Below are 20,669 nucleotides of genomic sequence, written 5' to 3' on the forward strand. Positions count from 1 at the left end.
GGAGTGGCAGTCATTCCCTTCTCCAGGATATGAGACCATGCTACACCATTCTCTACTGCTCTTCCATCAGGGACCACACATCTCCCTGCCTTTGCTCCTGTTGTTGCCTCTGCATGGCCAGTCTACTTACTACCCACACCCCAATTCACATTTCTCTTTTGGGACCCACTGTAAATGTCACTTCTTTGGACACTTCCACCCCACACCCCTCCCTGTTCCTACCACATGCAACCTGGTTATTCTCTCTTTTGGTCTCTCTCTCTCTCAAAGAACTTTGATTCTTTGCCTGTCTGACCTCTTCTCCTCAAAGCAGCAAAAGTAGTATTAATTAAAAAAAAAAAAAAAGAATGATCTTAAAATATTAAGTCTTGTCCCCTCCTTTGTTCTGCAGTTAGAATTAGATCCAAATGCCCTCTATCATGGGCCTGCATGACCAGTCCCTTCTCATCTCTCTGACACCTTAACCCACTCCATCTCACTAGACAGGCTTCACCTGATATTTGCTTTTTTTCTTTTTGGTGTAAACATTTAAGTTCTATTTTCTTAGAAAATTTCAATTACACAATACAGTATTACTAACTATGTTGTTGTTTAGTCTCTAAGTTGTGTCCCACTCTTTTAAGACCCCAAGGACTGTAGCCTTCCAGGCTCCTCTGTCCATGGGGGTTTCCCAAGCAAGAATACTGGAATTGGTATGGCCATTCCCTTCTCCAGGGGATCTTCCTGACCCAGGTATCGAACCCAGGTCTCCTGTATTGTGGGAAGATTCTTTTTATTGTCTGAAGCCCCTTAGATGAACACCATAAATTAGCCAGTACTTATGGCTCTTTTTTCCTTGAAAAAATTACCTTAGGTAACATAAACAGAAAAGAGGTAATTAACTCTACCCACAGATAGGCTTGAATAAATACCCAAATTTTTACATCCAATTTGCCTCATTAGAAAGCATCACTGACCATCAAGCGCCTTTGAACATTACTAAACCACCGGGCTCAATTTCAACATATTCTCATTAACTATGTTATGAAGTCCAAGACAGGCTAGAACTAATCTTCCGTGTGTTGCATTTTGAGATTCTGTGTCCTGGTGACTTAACAAGGCTCCTGACTCTCCACAGTCAATCTGAATCACAACATAAACTGGAATCTACCTGGGAAATGTTCTAGGGGCAAATCTCTTTGCTACATATTGATTCTTTTTTTTTTTAATTTTTTTTATTTTTTTTTATTTTTCAGTGGGTTTTGTCATACATTGATATGAATCAGCCATAGAGTTACACGTATTCCCCATCCCAGTCCCTCATCCCACGTCCCTCTCCACCCGATTCCTCTGGGTCTTGCCATCCCACCAGGCCCGAGCACTTGACTCATTCATCCCACCTGGACTGGTGGTCTGTTAAAAATATGGAACGCTTCACGAATTTGCGTGTCATCCTTGAGCAGGGGCCATGCTAATCTTCTCTGTATCTTTCCAATTTTAGTATATGTGCTGCCAAAGCAAGCACTACATATTGATTCTTAATAGCTTCAAATGTTGTAGCTGTTCAGTCACTAAGTTGTGTCTGGCTTTTTGTAAGCCCATGGACTCTAGCCTGTCATGCTCCTCTGTCCATGGGATTTTCCAGGCAAGAATACTGGAGTGGGTGCCATTTCCTTCTCCAGGAGATCTTCCCGGATCAGGGATCAAACCTGTGTCCCTTGCATTGGCAAGTGAATTCTTTACTGAGCCACCAGGAAAGTCCACAATAGCTTCAATTACAATGATACTTATAGATGGTTATAAAATGTAACATCTGCCATTCTTACCTAATGAGTCAAAGAAATTTTATGTTACTGTCACAAATTCCTTCCCTTCCTGGCAAAGTAGAGAATAAAATGTTCCAAAAAATGCATTGCTTACAGGAGTCAATGATATGATGTACAGCTAAAAAAAATTTGACCAATTTTATGTGCCAAATGAGAGTCAGTTAAGTGTCAAAATCATAATTTTTGGCCACCTTTAAGGCTATAGGATATTTTCCAAAAATACAAACATTTTTCCAGTGTATTTATCAGTATATAAATATTATATATTTATCATGGAGTAAGAATAAGTAGAGGCTATAAGTAAACACTTATAAAACTAGTTACAAGGCTGAAGAGAGCTAAGAATTTCTTATCAAGATTGACAAATGCTACAATTGATTAACTAGAAAGCACAGAAAACTGGATGAGGGTGAATTTGGGGTTTAAGTTAAAACATTCTGTGAAGGGTCCTAAAGACCAAGGAAACAGCAAAACAAAAAATGGTAAGACTAGGAAGAAAAAACATACTTATGTAATCATTCAAATATTCATTATATATTCAGCACTATGTTAGCAGTCTGGAGGAATAGAATATTATACTGTTTCCAAAGAGTTTACAATGCTGTTAGGGGAACAAGATACAGGCATTCTATCTCATGCACTATTTAAATAACAATCCAAATAAAACATACAGGGATGAAGGCAAGGGACAGATGGATGTAAGTACGAGTGGTTGAGAAGGCTTCTGAGCCAAGGGTGAATCTGAGCCGGGCTCTAAGAAGTTAAATACTAATAGGCAGAAACTGAGAAGAGCATGAGCAAAGGCCAGAAGACAAGAGAGCACACTTGTGGTCCAGCACTGCAAGGAGATGCAGAGGAGACAGGTTGTGTCAGTAACACTGGGAACAGTCTTAAATGCTGATGTAAGTACGAGTGGTTGAGAAGGCTTCTGAGCCAAGGGTGAATCTGAGCTGGGCTCTAAGAAGTTAAATACTAATAGGCAGAAACTGAGAAGAGCATGAGCAAAGGCCAGAAGACAAGAGAGTACACTTGTGGTCCAGGACTGCAAGGAGATGCAGAGGAGACAGGTTGTGTCAGTAACACTGGGAATAGTCTTAAATGCTATTTCCCTTACACAATTTAAAGTTGCTTCCCTTGTGGCTCAGCTGGTAAAGAGCAGCTTCTGCTACAATGTGGGAGACCTGGGTTCAATCCCTGGATTGAGAACCCCTGGAGAAGGGAAAGGCTACCCACTCCAGTATTCTGGCCTGGAGAATTCCAAGGATTGCATAGACATTGGGGGTCGCAAAGAGTCAGACACGACTGAGCAACTTTCACTTTCAAATCATGAAATGGTTGTGAATATAATTTCAATATTTTCATAAGAAACTATTTTATAATTAATTAGAGGAGGAGTCAGAACTAGAAGAGTAGAGAGTAATTTCAGAAGGGATGATGTAGAGATTCTTAAAATGATTCACAGACCTCTTGGGGACCCCTGAGACCATTTCAGGTGATCTGTGAGGTATTTTCTTATTTCACTGTGTTGACATTTGCATTGAAGGCACAAAAACAATGGTGATAAAAGTGCTGCTGTCAAGCTGTGGAACCGAAGAGTGCTAGTGGCATTGCATTTTTTTAAACAGTCTTATTGAAGTATAATTGATGTACAATAAACAGTGTATATTTAAAGTGTATAATTTTATGAATTTTCACCTACATATACACCTGAAAAACAATCACTACGATCAGGATGACAAACATTTTGGTAATGTCCAAAAGTTTTCCTATAACCTTTTGTAACCTCTCTCTACCCCTCCTTCTTAGATCTATTTTCTGTCACCATAAATTGTAAAGAACCTGCCTTGCCAATGCATGAGACTAAGAGATATGGTTTCAATCCCTGGATCGTGAAGATCCCTTGCAGAAGGGCAACCCACTCTAGTAATCTTAGTGGAGAATCCCATGACAGAGGAGCTTGGAGGGCTACAGTTCATAGGGCAACCCACTCTAGTAATCTTAGTGGAGAATCCCATGACAGAGGAGCTTGGAGGGCTACAGTTCATAGGGTCTCAGAGTCAGACATGACTGAAGCAACTTAGCACACACACAATTTTATATAAATGGAATCATAGTGCAAGTACCCCTTTTTCACTATCCAAAGGCAAACTAAACATAGTAGATTTCAGACATCAGAAAAAGGAAGAACTCAGAAAAGAGAGGATCACCACATTTTGATAAAATATCAATCCATTAAGAGTAAATAGTAATCCTATTTGTGTATGAACCTAAACTGTTACTAGTTACAAAATACACAAAGCAAAAATTGACCAACCTAAATGAAAAAGAAACAAATATACAACTTGAGTTAGAAATTTCATTATCTATCTCTATATAATGGGTAAAACAAGTATACACGGAATCAGTAAAGATACAGGAGATATGAACAATCAACTTAATTGACATTCATAAAACAAAAACAGCAGAATATACATTACTGTCAAGTGCACGTGGGACATTTATCAAGATTGACTATATTCTGGGCTATAAAACAATAAATTTAAAAGGACTGAAATCATCAAAGCATGTTCTCTGAACACAATGGAATTAAATTAGAAATGAATAACAGAAAGACAGCTGGAAATCCCCATGTATTTGCAAAATAAACATTACACTTTTAAGTAATCCATAAGTCAAAGAAAAACATCACAAGGGAAATTACAAACTATTCTGAACAGAATAAAAATGATCTTGGAAACTTGTATCTTGAAACAAATGAGCTAGAAAGCTTCCTAAAACTTAAAAGACTTTTCTGATAAGAATGGTGATGTTATTTACAAATGTCACTTTTTAAAATAATGAAGTATATAAAAATGCATCAACATCTAGAAGATCTATATAACACCACTATTGAAGATCCATTCCATGTAAGATAGACCAATGTATTTTACTATGAAGGGTTCATTGATTATGGGTTCAGATTATTGTAACTAACGAACCTTTAAGAGACTACTCTTTAGAGGTAGAAACAACTCAAATTTGGTGGAATATTAAAAAAAAAATCCACAATTATCTAGAAAAGTTGCCAAAATGCTCCTCTCTTTTATTTGTATATGAAACAAGATATTCTTCATACAGTTCAAACAAATCAACAAACTGCAACAGACTGAATGAGGCATATAGAAAAAAATCAGCTTTCTTCTATTCAACTCTTATGCTTAGTTGTGTCTGACTAGTTGGTTGCCATGTCAGACATTAAAGAGACTTACGAGAATGTAAAACAATGCCACTACTCTCCTAACATTAAAAAATTGGGGAATATAATTATTATCATAAAAATGTCATTTATATTCACATACAATGAGTTTATTTTAAATAAACATTTACAAATTTATCAGTTTTAATGTTGACCCACCATTTTAAGACAGATGGAAGAAAGCCTGAAACAAAAGTAGTCAGATTTAGGGACTAAATTATAGTGGTAAAAGTAAAACAACTTAGGTATCTTAAACATAAGACTTTGTGCTCAGAAAACTGAGATTAAAAAAATGATATAATCTTAATGGACTTGGCTGTTTACAGCAGATTTGCCTGTTCTAATCCAGAGAATTAATTACCATAATGTGAGCTGACAGAAAACTCATTCAACTAAAAATATCAGATTGTATAAGAGCTCAAATAGAATTCCAGCACATTACCAAAAGGCTGTCTTTTATACCCACACTTAAGGAAAGACACATGTGTGCACAGTGCTGCCATGCCTGGGCTGAGACAGAACAACTGATGGAGTCAGTTTAGAGATTCACCCAAGGCAGAGTGAGACAAGATTCAGCACAGATAGAAGGTCTTCGTCCTAGCTGTGGAGTAATGTATCCGAGCCTTCTGCAGGCATACAGAGCAGCAGTTAAAGCCTGGGGGGCAGACTGCTTAGGTTATTCTTTTCTTAGTTGTACAATTTCAAAAAAAGGTTTACTTAATCTCTTGGTGCCTCATTTTTCTTAAAACAGGGATATTATTAAATCATAGGTTTACTGTGAGGACTACAAAGGTAAAGCACTTTGCTGTTGCTGTTCAGTTGCTCAGTTGTGTCCAACTCTGCGATCCCCATGGACTACAGCATGCCAGGCTTCCCTGTCTTTCACCATCTCCTGGAGCCTGCTCAAACTAATGTCCACTGAGTTGGTGATGTCATCCAACCATCTTGTGCTCTGGTGTCCCCTTCTCCTCCTGCCTTCAATCTTTCCCAGCATCACGGTCTTTTCTAATGAGTTGGCTCTTTGCATCAGGTGGCCAAAGAATTAGAGTTTCAGCATCGGTCCTCCCACTGAATATTCAGGGTTGATTTCCTTTAGGATTGACTGGTTTGATCTCCTGGCAATCCAAAGGACTATCAAGAGTCTTCTTCAGCACCACAGTTCAGAAGCATCAGTTCTTCAGAGCTCAGCCTTTTTTACTGTCCAGCTCTCACATCCATATGTGACTACTGTAAAAACCATAGCTTTGACTATACAGATCTTTCTGGGAAAATAATGTCTCTGCTTTTTAATATGCTGTCTAGGTTGGTCATAGCTTTCCTTCCAAGGAGCAAACATCTTTTAATTTCATGGCTGCAGTCACCATCTGCAGTAATTTTGGAGCCCAAGAAATTAAGTCTGTCACTGTTTCCCCATCTATTTGCCATAAAGTGATGGGACCAGATGCCATGATCTTAGCTTTTTGAATGCTGAGTTTTAAGCCAGCTCTTTCGCTCATCAAGAGGCTCTTTAGTTCCTCTTTGCTTTCTGCCATATCTGAGGTTATTGACATTCCTTCTGGCAATCTTGATTCCAGCTTGTGCTTCATCCAGCCTGGCATTTCACATGATGTACTCTGCATAGAAGTTAAATAAGCAGGGTGACAGTATAGAACCTTGATATTCTCCTTTCCCAATTTTGAACCAGTCTGTTGTTCCATGTCTGGTTCTAACTGATGCTTCTTGACCTGCACACAGGTTTTGCAGGAGGCAGGTAAGGTGGTCTGGTATTCTCATCTCTTTAAAAATTTTCCACAGTTTACTGTGATCCACATAGTCAAAGGCTTTAGCATAGTCAATGAAGCAGATGTTTTTCTGGAATTCCCTTGCTTTTTTTTATGATCCAGCAGAAGTTGGTAATTTCATTTCTGGTTCCTTTGCCTTTTCTAAATCCAGCTTGAACATCTGGAAGTTCTCGGTTCATATGCTGTTGAAGCCTAGCTTGGAGAATTTTGAGGATTACTTTGCTAGGATTACTTTGCAATTGTGCGGTAGTTTGAACATTCTTTGTCATTGACCTTCTTTGGGAATGGAATGAAAACTGACCAAGTATTGATAAATATTATTATTATTATGTTTTACCTGAAATATAGAATAATAAAATACTAGTCTAGGACTTTCCCGGTGGCATAGTAGATAAGAACCACCTCCCAATGCAGCGGACACGGATTTGATCACTGATCCGGGAAGATCCCACACGCTCTGAAGCTGCTATAAGCCTGTGTGCCACAACTACTGAGCCAGCACTCTAGAGCCCGCAAGCCACGACTACTGAACCTGAGTGCTGTAACTACTGAAGCCCACACATCTACAGCCTATGCGCTACAAGAGAAGCCACACCAATGAAAAGTCCAAACACTGCATGAAGAGTAGCCCATGAAAAGCAACGAAGACCCAGCGCAGCCAAAAACAAATAATAAATTAAAAAAAAATACTACTCTAATATGTAGGGTGGGTTAGGGTATGAGAAATATAATAAAATACTCTAAAAGTTTAACTATGATTTCTAAAAGGTCTAGGATTAAAGTTCCATGGAGTAATCACAATTAAGGTTATTAAAGTATTACCTCAAAATTATCATTTAAAAATGAGTAAACGGTACATCGATATAGACTGGATTCAGAAAGCATCTACTGAATGTTTTTAAAACCAATGCATTTCTTTCAGGGTCGTGAGGAAAAAAAGTATCCTCAACTAACAATTATGAGCCAAGTGACACATTTTCCTTTCTTTTGCAAAAAGGATAATTTATTATAAGAAAACATTTAAAATGTTAATAAAGGAAAGATACAAAGTATTATTGATTGCTGTATTATAATAACTGTGAAAACACTAGCATCCAAACCTTCACTCAAGGTGAAACAGAAAAATGTAAGCTCAATGCAAAATGACTGAGAGTCCAAAGACTATCAGCCTGTATGAGAGGAGAATCCAGAGGGTGTGTGGTGGTGACAGGCAAGAGCAGGGGGTGGGGGTGCGGAGGTGTAAACCGCCTGCTGTGATGGCAAAATACATCCCGTAATGGCAGGATGAAGGACTCTAGAACTTCGATCTGATGGTGGGCAAGGCAGAGTCATTCAAATAGACTCCTGGGATGACTCCCATTCCTGGCCCATGTGCCTAAGACAAACAGAGACTACAGCAGGGAGTTTGCCGTACCCCATGAAATGAACTGGCAGTTTGAGGTAGAAAGCATTTTGAAAAGAGGATACTGTAGTATGCAAACTGCTGTCGGTTATGTCAACACACAGCAAAGGACTTCCACATTCTTACTCCTGCAAGTGCCTGCACACTTCTGTAGGACTTCTACAGTCAATCTCTGGGAGCCCAGCACTTTCTGCCTCAGGCCATAAACCTGCATTAAACACTACCCCACTCTCCCTACCCCGGAGCAATGAGAGCAGGTAGCAGTAGTCAGGAGGGTTTCTAGGATCCTAGGAATGCTTGAATGCTTCCTCACTAACCAGCTTTGTACCTCCATCTGCCTGCCTGACAGAATAAGAACTTAGATGAAGGTGGAAATGAAGTTGTATACACAATCTGTGTTTCTGATATACTCCAAGTTGATTCAGGTGCTGTTTAAAAGGCAAAGGAGAGACTGTGCAGGAAGTTTGGCAACTAGGAAAACAGTAAGAAGGTTGTTCACGTTGGTGGGCCAAACATTACACTTCCTTTGAGTGAATCTTTGGGCGTGAGTGGATAGAATACGCAAGACTCACAATGACTTTTGAAAGAAAAAGACAGTGAGGAAAAGGGTACCTTGAAGATTCTAATTTGTGATCTTTGTGATCTTTTCTCAAGAACAAGTTATACCATGACTAAAAGAAATGTACTGACTTACCTGGAAAATATCTGTCTTGTCTTCAAATAAACTGACAAAATATTTATAGTCAGCATAAGCCCAGAATTTGGAATGATCATAGTCTCTAAATGCTCCAGAAATACTAGACTGGTCACAGTTCCAGGAAAGAAACTCTTCAAGTGTAGCTTCTACATAATTACATGCGGTTTCAAACTGAGGAGCTGCAATGGAAGAGAACCCAACTTTAAATGCACACAGAACACAGTTTCGAAATATTGTTGCTTCGTCAAATGAAGATCATTTCAACCAAGAAATTACTATTTAACATTAATTAGAAATTAATTATGTACTTGCTAAATAATTCAGTTCAGTTCAGTTCAGTTCAGTTGCTCAGTTGTGTCCAACTCTTTGCGACCCCATGAACCGCAGCACGCCAGGCCTCCCTGTTCATCACCAACTCCCGGAGTTTACTCAAACTCATGCCCATCCGGCCATCTCATCCTCTGTCGTCCCCTTCTCCTCCTGCCCCCAATCCCTCCCAGCATCAGGGTCTTTTCAAATGAGTCAACTCTTCACATCAGGTGGCCAAAGTATTGGAGTTTCAGTTTCAGCATCAGTCCTTCCAATGAACACCCAGGACTGATCTCCTTTAGGATGGACTGGTTGGATCTCCTTGCAGTCCAAGGGACTCTCAAGAGTCTTCTCCAACACCACACTTCAAAAGCATCAATTTTTCAGCACTCAGCTTTCTTCACAGTCCAACTCTCACATCCATGCATGACCACTGGAAAAACCATAGCCTTGACCAGACGGAACTTTGTTGGCAAAGTAATATCTCTGCTTTTTAATATGCTATCTAGGTTGGTCATAACTTTCCTTCCGAGGAGTAAGTGTCTTTTAATTTCATGGCTGCAGTCACCATCTGCAGTGATTTTGGAGCCCAAAAAAATAAAGTCTGACACTGTTTCCACTGTCTCCCCATCTATTTCCCATGAGATGATGGGACCAGATGCCATGATCTTAGTTTTCTGAATGTTAAGATTTAAGTCAACTTTTTCACTCCTTTCACTTTCTTCAAGAGGCTTTTTAGTTCCTCTTCACTTTCTGCCATAAGGGTGGTGTCATCTGCATATCTGAGGTTATTGATATTTCTCCCGGCAATCTTGATTCCAGCTTGTGCTTCTTCCAGCCCAGCATTTCTCATAATGTACTCTGCATATAAGTTAAATAAGCAGGGTGACAATATACAGCCTTGACATACTCCTTTTCCTATCTGGAACCAGTCTGTTGTTCCATGCCCAGTTCTAACTGTTGTTTCCTGACCTGCATACAGGTTTCTCAAGAGGCAGGTCAGGTGGTCTGGTATTCCCATCTCCTTCAGAATTTTCCACAGTTTATTGTGATCCATACAGTCGAAGGCTTTGGCATATTCAATAAAGCAGAAATAAATGTTTTTCTGGAACTCTCTCGCTTTTTCGATGATCCAGCAGATATTGGCAATTTGATCTCTGGTTCCTCTGAACCATCTATAACACTTAGCTATATTCATGATTAAATTTAAAAGTAAAAAACCACAAATTTAATCTTAAGATTAAAGACTACTCTTTCTATAGCCTGATGCAGTGATCCAGAGGAATACTTTATCAGTTCTCCAAGACCTTTTCAGGGAGCTGTGAGGTCTAGATTATTTTCATAATAATACTACGACAGTGTTTGTCCTTCTCACGTTTATTCTCTCACAAGAGTACAGTGGAGTTTTCGAGGGGCTACATGACATGTGTTGATGTCACTGCTGTGACAGCTAGTAGAGTATATGTGTTTATATTCTTGTATTTTTAAATGTCTGTAAACAAAGAAAAACAAAGAGAACTGCTCACCAACCAGTTCTACAAGGATTAAGTGGTTACCCACTGTAGTCACTGACTAACAGTGCACTCTCAGAGAAAACCAAGACCATAATAGGATGAAGAACGCTGTGGTTCAGATAGAAGAAATCAAGACCATAACAGGGTGCTCTGTGCTGTGGATGAGCAGGCCTCTTGGAGAGTTAGATGTATATCTTGGGAAGAATTTCAATGACCAGATTCTTGCATCTTCCTAAAGAAAAGCACTAAAATCATTAACTTTAGATATTGGTTATTTGTGACTACCAAGATGTCTGCTTGACTCCACATGTTCCCTAGTCCAAATTCATACACACACACACACACACACACACACACACACACACACACACACATATATATATATATATATATACAGGCTTCTTCCCTACCCTTTGGAGCAGTTTTCTCAGAGCTCCTGAGAGGCTCTCTCCTGTGCTGAAATTCTCATTGAAAGAAAGTGAAAGTGAAAGTTGCTCAAGTCATGTCCAGTCCATGGAATTCTCCAGGCCAGAATACTGGAGTGGGTAGCCTTACCCTTCTCCAGCGATCTTCCTGACCCAGGAATCGAACTGGGGTCTCTTGCATTGCAGTTGGATTCTTTAACAACTGAGCTATTAAGGAATTAAGACCCCAAATAAAACTTAAACTTACAGCTATCACATTGAGCATTTTTCTCTAAGTAGACATATCTCGGTTTTAATGAGTAATAGTAATTTAAAGTCTGCTTATTTATTCATTAACTCATTTATTCAGAATCATTTATTAAATACCTAATTTGTCACCAGTATTGTGTTCAGGTTTCCTGACGCTGGGAAAGATTGAAGGCGAGAGAAGAAGGGGATGACAGAGGATGAGATGGTTGGATGGCATCACCAACTCAATGGACATGAGTTTGAGTAAACTCCGGCAGTTACTATTGTCCAGGGAGGCCTGGTGTGCTGCAAGTCATTGGGCCACAAAGAGTAGGACATAACTGAGCGACTGAACTGAACTGAATGGTAAGTATCACTAGATATAACCTACATCAACCAAAGCTCACTCACTGAGGTACTCAGTCATTTTTTATTTATTTAATTTGGCTGCACTGGGTCTTAGTTGTGGCATGTGGGATCTAGTTCCCTGACAAGGGATGGAACCCGGGTCCCCTGCATTGGGAGCATAGAATTTTAGCTAGTGGAAAGTCCCCTCAATTATTTTAAGTATAAAGGAGTGCTGAGTCTAAAAAGTTTGAGAACTACTTCTGCAAATTAAAAAAAAATGGCAACATGGTTTTTTGAAAATTTTTGACTTTATACTGTAGATTTATCATATAGAGCTCCTTAGAATCTGTCCATTAAGTGAAGAATGGCAATTTAAAGTCTGTTTATTTATTCATTAACTCATTTATTCCAGAATCATTTATTAAGTACCTAATTTGTAGCTAGTATTATGTTCAGGTTTCCAGAAACATAAGAGAAATGGATAATACTCTTGAATTTAGAGTATATTTAGACAAAAAGAAAACTTTAACCAGAATAACAGGGAATGTGAGGCATCATATAATTAGATGCAAAATTCTGTGCCAGGGACAACCTAGGAAAAGGCAAAGACTGGAGATGAGGGTTGATCAGGAAAGCTTGAAGGAAAGTCTGCTGTCTGTCCAGAGTGGTTTGTTCTTACGGGTAGAACTGTTTTATACAAGAATTATTATTCCAAATAGTGATGAAATAATTTCTCATTGCAGTTAGCAGAATACTCTAAATGTACATTGGAATGTTAATATTCAAGTAATCTGATGACGATCTATTTTGCAAAGCATGAAATCCTTTCAAGGGGGAATGTAGATGTAACACATGTAATTCAATCAGCACAGTGCTTGACACATGACAGATATTTAGTAAAAAGCTAGGCACTATTACTAGTACTGTGCTGTGCTTAGTCGCTCAGTCGTTTCCAACTTTGCGACCCCATGGACTGTAGCCCGCCAGGTTACCCTGTCAATGGGATTTTTCAGGCAAGAATCCTGGAGTAGGTTGCCACAGGCACAATCACTAGTAGTTTCCTACTATTTATTAATATATTTACTTGTTTAGTTGCTAAGTCATGTCTGACTCTTCGTCATCCCATGACGTAGGGCACCTAAAAACTAGCTGAATTAGTACTAGGAAGAAAAGCGAATTCAAAGAGTTTTTATCTTTTCTTTCCATTTCCTCCCAAATGGTTCAGGATTATCTCAATCATGTTTCCTAATTTCTTTATCCTAAAACCTCAGAACTGCAGAGAAATAATAGAGGGGAGGGTGTGTGTCACCCCTAATTCACCTATTTTTTTTTTTTCATCAATTTGTCACTTGACTTTGAGAAGCAGGAAAACTTCACTAGGGAACATTTATCTAAAAGATAAAAACCTGCATATTTAAGAACTGTTTAAATTTGATCATTTTTGAGGAACATTTAGAACAGTGGCTGATACACAGTAACCCATCAATATATATGAGCTCTTAATCATCAATATCATCATCAAGAATTTACCATAAGAGCATTGGAAAACCCTTTTTTCTTTTTTTAAACAAACAAGACAGCTACATGGTGCTAGAATCATTTCTAAATCATTTCATTAAGCCCCAGTGTGAGCCTAAAGACCTTCCACTGTCCTGTGAGTTTTCACTTCACAGAATTAAACCCAACAAATCCAACTGAATGCTAGAGCCATCACTTGAGCCACCAGCCTCTGGGGTAGACTGAGGAGGACTTTTCAGTTATGGCCAGTTTTCACATGCACATCTGTATTGCAGCCTCATCATTCTGTCATAGCAGGTTCTGTACTTAAAAAAATGAAAACCTAAAAATGCAAAAAATTACACTGTTACTGTCAGGGAAAGAATTGTTACAGGGAAAGACAGTAACAGAGAACTGTTAATGTCACGGAAAACTGCAATGAATGGAATGAACAAAACTGATAGACTTTTTTATTTACACAGTGATTTCAAATTAGAATCTTTTTACTCCTTCCTGGTATTAGCAGCACCAAAGGAACTGTTTTCATTCTGTTATCATGACAATTTCTTTCTGGGTAGTACAGTTGTTTTTCTTAGCTTATTCTGTGCAATGGAATTCTTCTTTTCTAATTTGATTGTTATTGTTCTTTAATATTTCAGGCAGCTGAACTTTCATCCTACTTACTGTCAAAATTTTAGGTAAGAAACAGATCAGCTGCTTTTAGGATCTGGAAATAGTGTATACGTTGAGTTAGGTTTTAATTCTTATAAAGGGAGTCCTAAAGTATTTTTGTGCATAGCACTGAAACAAGTATTTTTCCATTTTGTTAAGACTTCATCATCTCACAAGCAAGAAACATTTGGAATGTGGGTACCAAGTATGACTTTTGATCATTAGTCCACTCCCTATCTACAAATGTTTAGGCTTATTTATACATCTGCTTGGCAAATTATTGCCAGCTGAGTTATAGTATTGTCACTGAGAATATATGTTGGCAAATGAATTCAATCCAAAATGGCTTCAAAGAACGATGTGATGTCACAGTCTGCTTCGTAAAATAAACTGAGATACATTACAATCAAATATGCTAGCTGTCAACACTATTATTTCAAGCATTCTAGAAAAATTCTAACCAAGACCTAAAACAGAAATAAATATGCTCAATAAAAAGGTAAAAAATTATCATTGCTTGTAAGATCAAATACTTATCTTCCTAAAAAGCCCACAAGAATAAACTAAAAAACTATGTATACTATTAAGATAAAAAGCTATGTACACTATTAAAGAAAAAAAAATAAACATACAAAAAATAAATGGCATTTATTTGTGTACCAATCACAATTAGAAAAACAGAATAGGCAAAAGTATTTCCTTCCTAACAGCTATAAAAATTTTATATTTTAAGAAATTTGTAGATTTGTAAGAAAACTACTTTTTACCCAAATCTTTTTACTGAGATTAAAAAAAAAAAAAAACTTGATAAGCAAAGATTTCATGCTCCTGTGTAAGATGGTATAGTACTGTCACATGGTAGATTCTTTCAAATTATGTAATTCATAGTACTTCAAGAATTTTCATTCAAACCCTTTTGACTGGGGACTTCCCTGGTAAGTCAATGATTAAGACTTCATGACCCCAATACAGGGGGCCTGGGCTCAATCCCTGGTCCAGGGAACTAGATCTCACGTGCTGCAACTAAATATCTCACATGCCATAAGTAAGACCCAGTGCAGCTAAATAAATAAATATTTTTAAAAAATCTTGTTGACTGAAGGAGAAAAAAACCACATGACCTAAAAGTTGTGAGTTATGTCTTATTCAGAGGAACTTACTGAGGAATACAGCCTAGGAGACAGCTGCTAAAATAGCTCTGAGGAACTGTTTCAAAGAGGTAAGGGAGGAGCTGGGATATATAGGAATTTTTGTGGGGGGAGGGGGGAAAAGGCAATTAAACATTCAAAAGATTACAGCTAATAACAAAAAAAATTTATTTGATATGCATCTTAACTATCTGGGACCAGGATCTGGTTTTTCTCCATTCTTAATGCCCCTCAGGGAGCACCATTATGGAGGGGGAGGTAGCTGCAGTGATTGATGGCTTGAGGGCAGGCAACATGTCTTGTTTAATGTGAGTACACACTACTAAAAGTGAAAAGATGATGCTGTGAAAGCGCTGCACTCAATATGCCAGCAAATTTGGAAAACTCAGCAGTGGCCACAGGACTGGAAAAGGTCAATTTTCAATCCAAACCCAAAGAAAGGCAATGCCAAAGAATGCTCAATTCTTTGGCACAATTGCACTCATCTCACACGCTAGCAAAGTAATGATCAAAATTCTCCAAGTCAGGCTTCAACAGTACATGAACCATGAACTTCCAGATGTTCAAGCTGGATTTACAAAAGGCAGAGAAACCAAAGATCAAACTGCCAACATTCGTTAGATCATCAAAAAAGCAACAGAGTTACAGAAAAACATCTACTTTTGCTTTATTGAGTATGCCAAAGCCTTTGACTGTGTGGATTACAACAAACTGTGGAAAATTCTTCAAGAGAGGGGAATACCAGACCACCTGACCTGCCTCCTGAGAAATCTGTGTGCGGGTCAAGAAGCAACAGTTAGGACTGGACATGGAACAACAGACTGGTTCCAAACTGGGAAAGGAGTATGTCAAGGCTGTATACCATCACCCTGTTTATTTAACTTATATGCAGAGTACCTCATGAGAAATGCTGGGCTGGATGAAGCATAAGCTGGAATCAAGATTATTGATTATTAATAATCAAGATTATTAAGCCAGGAGAAATATCAATAACCTCAGATATGCAGATGGCACCACCCTCATGGCAGAAAGTGAAGAACTAAAGAACCTCTTTATGAAAGTGAAAGAGGAGAGTGAAAAAACTGGCTAAAACTCAACATTCAGAAAACTAAGATCATGGCATCTAGTCCCATCATCTCATGGCAAATAGATGGGAAAACAATGGAAACAATGAGAGACTTTATTTTTGGGGGCTCCAAAATCACTGCAGATGGTGACTGCAGCCATGAAATAAAAAGATGCTTACTCCTTGGAAGAAAAGTTATGACCAACCTAGGCAGCATATTAAAAAGCAGAGACATTACTTTGCCAACAAAGGTCTGTCTAGTCAGAGCTATGGTTTTCCCAGTAGTCATGTATGGATGTGAGAGCTGGACTAAAAAGAAAGCTGAGCACCAAAGAATTGATGCTTTTGAGCTGTGGTGTTGGAGAAGACTCTTGAGAGTCCCTTGGACTGCAAAGAGATCCAACCAGTCCATCCTAAAGGAAATCAGCCCTGAATATTCACTGGAAGGACTGATGCTGAAGCTGAAACTCCAATACTTTGGCCACCTGATGCGAAGAACTGACTCTTTTGAAAAGACCCTGATGCTGGGAAAGATTGAAGGTGAGAGGAGAAGGGGATGACGGAGGATGAGGTGGTTGGATGGCATCACCAACTCAATGGACATGAGTTTGAGTAAACTCCAGGAGTTGGTGATGAACAGGGAGGCCTGGCGTGCTGCAGTCCATGGAGTCGCAAAGAGTTGGACATGATTGAGCGAGTGAACTGAACTGAACACTGTTTAAGTTTCATTTAGAGGAATAAAGTTCAATTGTGCATGTGCACGAGTGCGTACTTACTCACATCCAACTCTTTGTGATCCCGCAGACTGTTACCGCCAGGCTTCTCTGTCTAAGGGAATTCTCTGGGCAAGAATACTGGACTGGGTTGCCATTTCCTTCTCCAGGGGAATCTTCCTGACACAGGGACTGAATCTGTGTCTCCTGCACTGGCAGGTTAATTTTTTACCACTGCATCACCAGTATCTACTAAAATGCTTAGACAGAAGAGTGACTGGGGAAGATGAGTTGTTCTTTCAAATATTAAAATACATAACTGCTGTAAAAAATAGTTTTTAGCAAGTGTTTGACTGACCCCAAAACTGACAGTTCAGTATGTGGTCCAAAAACAGATGCTGAAATATATAAGAATATGGTAATATAACAAAGGTAGTTTCAAAGTCAGTAGGAAAAAAAAGGATTATTCAGTAAATGGTACCACAGTAAAGATGCTATTACCAACTTAACTATTTGGAAAAAAGTCAGTGAACACAACATACCAAAATAAATATGGAATGGATAAACAGTAAAATGTGAAAAAAAAATCAAGCTATTAAAAGAAAATATTAGAACATCTACTTATTGTCAGGATACAGAAGGAATTTCTAAATAAAATAAGAATAAAAATATCAATTAAATATTATTTGATCTTACTATAAAGATATGAAGCAAAATCAAAAGGCAAACAATAAACTGGGAAATTAGTACATTAGTAACAAACACAGTATTCTTTAAATATAAGCAATTCACTGCTGCTAAGGCCCTTCAGTTGTGTCTGACTCTGTGCGACCCCACAGACGGCAGCCCACCAGGCTCCCCCATCCGTGGGATTCTCCAGGCAAGGACACTGGAGTGGGCTGCCATTTCCTTCTCCAAAGTATGAAAGTGAAAAGTGAAAGTCAAGTCGCTCAGTCGTGTCAACGACTCTTAGCGACCCCATGGATTGCAGCCTACCAGGCTCCTCCATCCATGGGATTTTCCAGGCAAGAGTACTGGAGTGGGTTGCCATTTCCTTCTCCGATTTTTTATTTATTAAAATAAATAAATAAGTAATTTATTTATTAAAAAAAAAACCCCGAACTCTGAAACCCTAATAAAGATAACTAAAAGAAAAATTACCAGACAAAACACAAACTATTAATAAACGTGAACATATGTTTAACAACACCAACAAAGAAATATTAATTAAAGTTATGAGGCACTCATCTTTCACCTATTAACAAGGTATTTTTTTTAAAAACATAAATTTCTGTTAGGGCAAAGGAGTGGCCAAACCCTTGTATGTTCTGAAAGGAGAGTAAATGTAAAGCACCCTTCTGCAAAGCACTTGGCCTCAGGTATCAAAGGTCTTTTATTCTTTCACGCTACAGATGTCTGACTATCCAGATACTAGGCGTTCAGCCAATGTGAACATGGCCCGTGGGTGAGACATGGCCCTGGCTCTCGTGAGGGGACCCACTTGAGGCAAAGAGAGACTTTAAACTGTTAACTGCTTACACAACTAACCATGTGATCAGAGCTGTGCCAAGTGTTACTAAGAAATAAAAGGTGCTCTGAGATAACTTGGTAGTCACACCTGATTTGGGGGGTGAGGGAGGGAGAAGGTCGTCAGAAAGACTACCATGAGAAGATGACCTCTGAGCTGAGATCTGAAGCAAGCAGTGGAACCAACTAGGTAAAGCTGAGGTAAGGGGAAGTGGGGAAAGAGAGAAGAACCACTAGACTGTATATGCACAGGCCCTGAAGTAAGAAGAAACAAATCTCTGGAAACACAAAATCTTAAAAGTTTATCTGCCCCGAGCTCAGAAAGAGGAGGCAAACAGAGCTTTTTATACCATTAACAAAAATGTTGGTCTTTAGCCTAAGGGTATTGGGAGGCTATCTAAGGGTTCTAAACAGATAAAGATGATGAGATTTTTCTTTTTAAAAAAACTGTCTCTGGTTTCATTATGAGGAATGGCTGGGGAGAGCAGGTGAAGAGGGACCAGGCATGAGGCTACTGCAACCATGGAGGTGAGGGAGAGCAGGGTAATCCCAACTGGAGGATGGTCATGGAGTGAGAAGCAGGTAGATGCTGGATACTTAGGATGTAAGTCACTGAGTCACCAGACACCACTTAGAAAGGCCATCAGCATGACTCAGAGGTTTCTGGTGTAAGCAGCTCCATGGATAGTGCTGCTCCTGGTGATAATGCTCATACCCTTTGGCCCATTCTCCTAGGAAAATAATCAGAAATTTGGGCAAGATTTACTTTCAAACATGTTCATCACAGTCTTATTTATAAACTAAAACCTCTAAGCAATCTAATCAAATTAGAATTTTAAAACTAAATTAAAACTCTTGATACTGTCAAGAGTTTCCCTGGTGGCTCATGGTAAAGAATCCACCTGCCACTGCGGGAGACAGAGAGACATGGGTTCAATCCCCGGGTCAGGAAGATCCCCTGGAGGAGGAAATGGCAACCCACTCCAGTATCCTTGCCTTGGAAGTCTCACAGATGGAAGAGCCTGGTGGGCTACACTCCCTGGTGTTGCAAGAGAGTCAAATACAACTTAGCAACTAAGCAACAACAATAACAACGATACTAGCATACAATGGAATATTAGGTAGCCATTTAAAAGTCATATTTAATGTCAAAAGAAGCTACTCAGAATATGTTAAGAAAAAAAAGCAGGTTGTTAAAATTTATACAACTTTATTTTTAAAATATAAAAAGGCCTGCATGAACATACATCACAATGTAATCAGTGGTTGCCTCTTGGTAACGGGAGTGTCTTTTTAATTTTCTTTGGGTCTTCCCATTTTCCCAGTGCTCTCTAAAATGAGGAAGGTATATTTTTTATTTTTAAATTATTTCTATTTTTAAATAATATTTGCTGAGCATTTACTATGTGCCAGACACTATTCTAAATGTTTAATGAATATGAACACATTTAACTTTGAAAAGATTTCTAAGATACAGAAAAGTTAAGTGACTTGCTCAAAGTCACAGAGTAAGCCAAAATTTGAACCCACACAAGCCGACTTGAATCAGCTCTTACAACACTACCCAAAAGTGCTTGTGGAAGTAGTGTATTTATACACAAAGAAATAACTTGAACAAATTATTAACCCACATGAGAAAATATCTGCATGTTATATAGCTGATAAAGAGTTAGTATTCAGAATACACAAAGGTCTCTTTTATCACTGAACAAAAAGACAAAACAAACAAAACCACATAAAAACAAAAACCACCTCAATTAGAAAACAAGCAAAGGACTTGAATAGCCATTTCTCCAAATCATATATACAAACGGTCAATAAGACCATAGGAAGATGCTCAACAACATCAGGCATTAGGGAAATGCATCAAGCTATAATGAGATAAAACTTTACACACACTAGGATAGCCAGAATGAAAAATGAAACAAGTATTGGCAGGATGGAGAGAAACTAGATCATTCGTACACTGGGGCGGGAATGTAAAACAGTTCAGCTGTTTTGGAAAAGTTTGGCAGTTCCTCAAAAGTTAAATATAGTTGCTGTATGACTCGGCAATTACACTTCTAGGTTTAACCCAAGAGAAGTAAAAACATATGTCCACACAAAAACTTGTACATAAATGTTCATACTAGCATTATTCGTAACAGTCAAAAAGTGGAAATAACCCAAACATTCATCAACTGATGAACGGACCTACACTTTGTTTATCCATGACGGAATATTCAGTTCAGTTCAGTTCAGTCGCCCAGTCATGTCCAACTCTTTGCAACCCCATGAACCGCAGCATGCCAGACCTCCCTGT

The 20,669-nt window shown here is 38.6% G+C and overlaps 1 protein-coding gene and 1 non-coding gene across 4 annotated transcripts in view; both read right to left on the reverse strand.

Annotated features, from left to right (window-relative positions):
• Nucleotides 1–20,669, reverse strand: part of HSPBAP1 (HSPB1 associated protein 1) — a 56,674-nt gene that overhangs the window by 14,926 nt on the left and 21,079 nt on the right. For all 3 annotated transcript variants that reach the window (XM_065943023.1, XM_065943021.1, XM_065943022.1), the window contains one exon: nucleotides 8,918–9,099. In XM_065943023.1, the coding sequence (XP_065799095.1) occupies nucleotides 8,918–9,099 (182 nt within the window). The remainder of the gene's footprint in view (nucleotides 1–8,917; nucleotides 9,100–20,669) is intronic.
• LOC136173822 (U6 spliceosomal RNA) lies at nucleotides 1,398–1,504 on the reverse strand. The gene has a single exon (XR_010664302.1). It is a non-coding gene; the product is annotated as a U6 spliceosomal RNA (small nuclear RNA).

Source organism: Muntiacus reevesi, chromosome 8 (genome assembly GCF_963930625.1).
Source record: "Muntiacus reevesi chromosome 8, mMunRee1.1, whole genome shotgun sequence".
Taxonomy (NCBI): Eukaryota; Metazoa; Chordata; class Mammalia; order Artiodactyla; family Cervidae; genus Muntiacus; species Muntiacus reevesi.